We start from the raw sequence: 7,072 nt of genomic DNA on the forward strand, positions 1-7,072 counted from the left end.
TGCCTTTGAAGAGTGTGCCGTCGTGAAATGTTTGTAATGAAACGAGCAGTTGCCATTCAGAAGTAATCTGGAAAGAGAAAAAAGGCAGCATGCAAATTAAACATAAAACGCGAAGTCAAGCTAAGATTTCGTTATCTGAAATACAACAACAAAGGTGCACAAATAATAAAGAAGGCTCAAAACATTTCATTTGTAACTGTAAACTCTGTGTGACCCTTTCTTTGGCTGCCGGAATGGAAACCTGAACAAAGCCTCTTGTGTTGTTAGTTCAGTATTTGTAATCTTAATCTACCTCCTGTTTTCCCTAGGCAACAGCACCTGTTAACATTCCTAGCTCGACCAACTTCACTCCGAGCAGCAGCAGCAGTTTCAGTATTTCCTGGCAATCTCCACCAGTTACCTTTACAGGCATCTCGGTCAGTTTCCAGCCTCTGTTGGCCCTGGCACCGGTGGGGGGTTGGGGGGGGGTTTGTGCTGAACTGGTGGTGACCTGTCAGCCTTCAAATTCCAAATGCGACGAATTCCCTGACACAACATCTCATTATTTCGGGTATACTGTCAGTGCCTTTGAAAGATTCTAGACAGGTTGCCAGCAGTGCCCTTGGACATTTACTATACCACACACCGACTTGCCGATGCTACAATTATGTTACGTAAATTATTTATTTTTATTTGTATAGTTTATATGCTTGCACTTCTTTTAAATTAATCTCATGATTGAGGTACAAGTTTCTAATTTGTACCTCAATAATAACTTTTTTGCATTTAGTTTATCTTTATTTCTTTATTTATGATATATATATATATATATATATATATATATATATATATATAATCTTCCATCATGCCATGTTTGCAGTATGTGGGGGTGTTGCATTCCTCTCTGGTGTTCCCTTTTGAGCCCTTCATGGGAGAATGTGATTTATTATCATTACCCACATCCCTGAACTGGTAACGCAGATGCAGTGACCCATGATATAACAGAGGGTTGCATGCAGCGTTTGTTGGAACTGTGGGGAACCCAGCTGTCATTCTTGTGTTGTATTGTATCTGACAAAAAGTATTGTGAAACATGGCATTTTTGTTTGTTTAAAGAAAAATACATAAAGGTGTCCTTACTCATTAGTTAACTATGTAACAATGTAAAATAGGGCTTTTAGTTAATACGTCTAAGTACTTAAATGTCTCACTTATTGACTTTAGATGGCCTCTGATAGCATTTTTATGGATGTGAAGTGGATTAACAAGCGCTGCAGGCAAATGTGAACTCTCCAGAGGCACTGTTGATATGTTTGTTGACTTTGTTGGTCTCACCAACACACAGCCATTAATATGGGCATCGTTTACTTGTATCTGTAGGCCTCCCCAACACACAGCCGGACACAGGGCTTTGGAGAACAGCGTCCACTGGCCAACAATGTGCTGTCCTCCCCTCCTAGGGCTGCTGTCGGTCTCAGGTTTGGATTCCTTCTCTTTGGAGGAGGTTTTGTTTCATTTCTGCTTTTCTGTTTCTAGAGCAGAAGAACTTGGCATTATCTACTGTACACCGGTGTGAGAGTAATGCAAGATAAACTTTTTAAATCTTAATTCAAACTGTAACTATATATGGAAAACAAATCAAAAACAGGCACTGCAATTCATGTAAACTGATACAAACATTTTACCTGGAGATAACTATCTACCGAGTTTTCATTGTATTTTTGATTGTTATTGGACAGGAAATCTCGCGGAGAGGGGAAAAAGTGCCGCAAGGTTTACGGGATGGAGAACAGGGACATGTGGTGCACGGCCTGCCGCTGGAAGAAAGCCTGCCAGAGGTTCGTTGACTGAGCCACTGGGACCTGTGAATCAGGACCAAAATGGTTCAGGCAGCTACACGGCACCCAGCCATTTCGCTACAAACGTAACTGGTCATGCCACCCAAGGGGGTGGATCTAAAACGAGCCCACATGGAACATGAACCATTGTGATGATGCCATCTGTGAGGAACAAACCAAACATGGGAGCAGCTAATTGTTTACTGTTCTCCTTCCATTTTTCACCTTTTTATTGATAAGCTATGGGGAAAAAAACAGTACTAACTTGTATGCACTTGGGATTAGGTGGTAGGCGACCATAGCTGTTCTGTGGGGTCTTCTTTTGATTTTTTTTTGTATAAGAAGGGGAAGACCTTATCCCAGAAGGAAAAAAGTGAATTTCCACTTGTTCGTTAAGGGGATGCCACATGTCATTTTGCTTTTTTCTAATCTGTGTGCTCCCACACCATCCTCTCTGCACTGAACACCACAACAACCAATCCCCTGAATGGCAACCAAGAGTGGCCCCAGTGGAATGTATTCTAGTGTTGGGGATCAGAAAAGTTGCGAGGGGGAGAGCAGAGTTTATGCACTATTTGCAAAAAAAAAAAAAAAAAAGACTACCTGCTAAACTCCCCTCTGCCGCAGTCTCTGCAAGTGATTTCACATGGAAAACCAAGATTTTTATATGTCGTTTTTATATGTGTTTTACTAATAAGACTTCATTTTCAGGGAATTGCTCAAAAGAAAAAAACCAGCAGCTATGTTTCTATTAGACTGATCTCAGCAGCCAACTGATTTTATCACATGAATACTCAACTTGTTACAACCAAAAATCTTTTTTTAAATAGTTTTTTGCCCGCATTCTGTAGTTGCTTTTAAATACAATAACTGTCATTCAACACCTGAAAAAAAAAAAAGCAAACAGAAGCTCAAACGAAAAAGGCAATGATGAAGCCAACCGTAAAAGGGCCATATTTCCTATTCACAGGTGACTCTTCTCCTGCTTGCACTACCACCGCGGTTTGCATCTGATATAACCTTTATTTTTTTTTCCGTCCACAACATGCAGAAATGCAATTCACCAGCTATACAAAACTTGTCACGCTTTGGCAAAAAAGTACATCCCATAATGTTGTCATCATAAATGCACAGTATGTCAGAAAAGGCTGAAAGATCTCGTATACAAAATGTGTCTGAAAACAGTTTCAAAAACCCAAACCTGTGTAAGAATTTAGGGCTAGCTATCTTTAGTAAGGTCTAAAGCCATTCTGTAAGATACCATTGTTTTTATATGCACTGTTTATACATGTACACCTGGTCTTTCTTTATGGGTTACTTTTTCATGTTTGCTGATAATAAGTCCATCATATGTGAATTTGGACAGAGTTCCTCTACAAATGACGTTACCTTGTTGAAAGTGAGCAAAGGTCACTGATGCAGGTAGGAGTAAATAGGAGAGGACAGATTTACAGTGCATCTCTTTCAATGCATTGTTTGCATTTTGTTTTTGTTTTTTTACATACAAATCAAACTTGTACAAGTTACATAAGCTATTTTTTAACTGTACATTATGAGCTTTGAAGAATTTACAAACTTTCTCAGAAGAACAGCACCTTTTTTCAGTATTAATATGGTTTGGGCTGTAAGCAGGAAAAAAAAAATCTCATTCTTTGAAAGTCATGGACTTTCTTAGTCTGTAGTGTCTGTTGAATACTTAGCCAGTGTCACCTTAACTTACAAACCACACAGAAGAAAATGCACACCCCTTAAGGAATGACTTACACATAAGGACAGTTTACAAAGTCTGTGTTTTTCTCTAAGTACTATATGAATACCTTGAATTAATGATGGCACATTTATCGCAGCCTATTACTGCTCCCCAGCAAATGTACTCAAGGTTCGATTCCATGGGAAGTGATGAATACATATTCTTATCCCTGTTACTTGCATTGGACTGTTGATGTATGCTGTGCCCACAATTAGTATTTCCACCAAGTGGTCCTGGTCAATCAGCTCCCTTTATCGAAAATGTATTAGTTGTGCACATACTTATTGGAACCACCGTAAAGACCGACCAAAGAATGGAGTGAAACGCAGTTGAAATGAAAACGCAATTCGTATGAAACCTGGGTTACACTATCCCCAATAAGTATGACTGCACTGGTTGTACTGCACATTTATCCTCTGTGGGTACAGTAAAGTGTGGATGAACATGTGAATTCCAACACCTATTTCAAACTTGGTTTATTCTACAGCATGTTAGGACATAAATGGAAATGTAGTCCAAAGTGATTCAGATCTTACACAAGTAAAATATTTTATCATGCCATTAATACTTAGTCACATCTTACATTGTTCTGAGGGGCCAAGGAGCATTTTACATGGTCTAGACATTTTCTGCTTGGACAAACTAATGAAATTTAAAGGGGCCTGCTTGGCAATCACCTGACATGATCTGTCATCGCTTATACTCCTAATTCTTCTACTATCTCCTCAATCACTGGATGAGTAAATTGATTATTTTGGAGTTCTTAATGAATTTATTGGCTTTTTAACATAGGAAGGCTGTTATTTGATGAGAATCTCACTGAATTCCTCATAGCTGGATGTTCCCAAGCGACACTCAATTGGATTATGGTTGTGATTCATTTAGGATTGTTAGCAGCTGACCAGCACCAACTATTAAAAAATAAAAAACACAAATTCTGACACTCCAGCAGCACACTATGGACCGCTGTGGGACTGATTTTAAATTATACTGTATTTAATATTTAAAAACATTTTATTTAATGATATATGCCCATTCACTTTACTGATTTAATTTGAAGAAAGAATGTTGCAGAGGAATTAATCCTAATTTAATTTATATAGCCCCATGATCAAGCACTTACCAAATCTCCCTTTAAAGGCGCCATTTGCAATGCAGCATTAGTTTGACTGTATTTTCGTTTTGGAGAATGCAGTTTAAACAAGGATATTCTATAAATGTATTGCTAGCTGTTAGCAAAAAAAAAAAAAAAAAAAAAAAACTTACAAGGGGGATAAAAGACTTAGTTTCTATAAGGCTTAGGTCTTTCCAAACTAGCATTTTGTTTGTTTGAAAGTATTATACCTGTTTGTATTCCTCCTGTGATGTTTCTGTGAAAGTTAAGATGTATTCTAGTAAGAGCTGTGGAAACTGGCACTGTACACTGTAAACTCAATCAGTCGATCAATCAATAAAAACTAATTATATATATATGCACACACTGGTCAAACAAATTGGAAACCCCTTCATCCAATTGTTTTTGGAATTCCCAAAGCTTGTGTACTTGAAATAGATGGTCATGTGATTGTATTAAGGGTTCTCTCCTAAATAGTGCAGCTGGCATGCCACTCGAGTATCAGAAGGCGGCAAGGATGGGGAAAACAGATGCCTCCGACTTCTGGAAGGGCTTTATTGCGGTGGCAGCCCAAGCTGAAGCAACCATTGAGCAGATGATGGATGAGATTGCACAGGACCTACAAGGTGACCATTTGACCGGCATTGAAGCTATCATGGGTGGCTGGAAAACCACATCCAAGACTGCCACTTCTACAGGACAGATGTTGGTTAAGCGAAGATTGTGAGAGTCAGCAAGTGTCAAGCTTTCATTACGGGCAGGAGGAAGGCATTTCTGTCCCGGCCAGGCACATGCAACTTCGTAATGACTCTGCAGTTTTGCCTGTCCCTGGAAAACACGGATCTTTGGAAGAAGTGTCTCACAATGAGGAATGGATGGTGGACAAAAATAAAAAATCCATGTGTGATGAGTCAAGGTTACATTATTTCAAAACCACAGAAGTTTGAAAATGTGGTGCACATGAACTCATGGACTCTTGATGTGTCATATATTATTTAGGCTGCTGGGGATGGAACAATCATGTGGGAAGTGAACGTGGACTTTGATCAGTGGTACACCTAGCATTGTTACGTATCTCCCCCAGCAGCAATTGGTGCTTTCAGGTTGAAGAAGATAACATCTCATGATGGGCTTAAGACCATGGCCCAAACCTCATAGTCTCTCCTGCCCACAACTGTCCTATGACATCAGTCCTGCTAAGCATTATTCATGTGTTGTGGAAAGTTTGGATTGGGTATCTGATCACCTACCATCACTCGCGTGGCGTTGGATGTGGGATTACCAAGGTCAAATGGACCTCCAAACCTTTAGTCAAATTCATGCTGCAGGACTGTTGAGCTGCCAATACAGAACATGGTGGGAAACACTATACTGAAGAGATCTTTCGATTATTATTATTTTGCCATTGAGTGTGTGTATGTGTATATATAAATATGTACTACTAAATTTCCCAAACTAAAATCTGACTGCTTTTTTTTTTTTTTTTTTTTAAGTAATATACCCGTCATGCAAGAGAAAGCATTGGATCCTGAGGCCTAATCTGGAAATGTCTCAGAAATTAATGAGGGGTAGGCCTTCCTCTGAAGAAAACCCCAAAAGCCAGTAGGCCAACATGTTGACGGTGATTGTTGTGTCTCAAAGCAGTGCCCTTGTTCTGATGACACTTAACCAAGGTCCCATTATTATAACACTTAATATATCTAAATTCAAGTCATAAATCATACCTACATGCACCATACATTACATTCATATGAAAGTGTCTTTCCCCTCATCCCTTTCTCTAACCCTTTCTCTAACCCTTTCTCTGATCTTTCTGCTGTGTGTGTTGTTGGCGCACCATTGTTGCTGTATTCCCCCTGTGAGCCGAGTCTGGCTTTTACAGGAAACGTGATGCTTCACAGGCAGGGCTTTGGCATCCTTGCATTAGTGGCTGTAGTTATTTTTATACAGTAATGTCCAGTGGTGTCTGTAATTTTGACGGAAGAACAGAACACACCGGCGGAGTTTTGGCAGCGCGGTCTCATTATATGGCATTTTCTACTATGCGTCCAGAATTGTCACTTTTCTGAAACTTAAAATCACAGCTATTAGAACGCATTTTGAAGGTTGCTCAGGAAACAAAACTATTAAAACTGTTTAGACATAATGGCAACGTGGTAACACAAAGTTGTTTAATGGCCATTACTATTCATAGAACTAGTGTACACAGTAATTTATTATTTCTGTGTTATATAAGTATTAAACTGAAGCAAAGGTATTCTTTGAACTTTGGGCTATTACAGATTTTAAAATGATTATATAAGAGCATAAAGACTAATAACACATTACACATTTATAGCATGGTGACCAGAGGTAAAATATGCTTAATACAAGGGCAGTTTAAATGGTTCA

General features: G+C 39.0%; 1 protein-coding gene across 3 annotated transcripts in view; it reads left to right on the forward strand.

The window, feature by feature from the left end:
- znf704 (zinc finger protein 704) overlaps positions 1-6,142 on the forward strand; it is a 38,176-nt gene extending 32,034 nt beyond the window's left edge. For 2 of the 3 annotated variants that reach the window (XM_066715889.1, XM_066715890.1), the window contains exons 7-9: positions 309-416; positions 1,360-1,457; positions 1,719-6,142. In XM_066715889.1, the coding sequence (XP_066571986.1) occupies positions 309-416; positions 1,360-1,457; positions 1,719-1,830 (318 nt within the window). In that variant the 3' untranslated portion in view covers positions 1,831-6,142. The remainder of the gene's footprint in view (positions 1-308; positions 417-1,359; positions 1,458-1,718) is intronic. The other variant, XM_066715891.1, reaches the window with a different exon arrangement.
- Positions 6,143-7,072: the final 930 nt, after the last annotated feature.

Source organism: Amia ocellicauda, chromosome 10, assembly GCF_036373705.1.
Source record: "Amia ocellicauda isolate fAmiCal2 chromosome 10, fAmiCal2.hap1, whole genome shotgun sequence".
Lineage (NCBI taxonomy): Eukaryota > Metazoa > Chordata > Actinopteri > Amiiformes > Amiidae > Amia > Amia ocellicauda.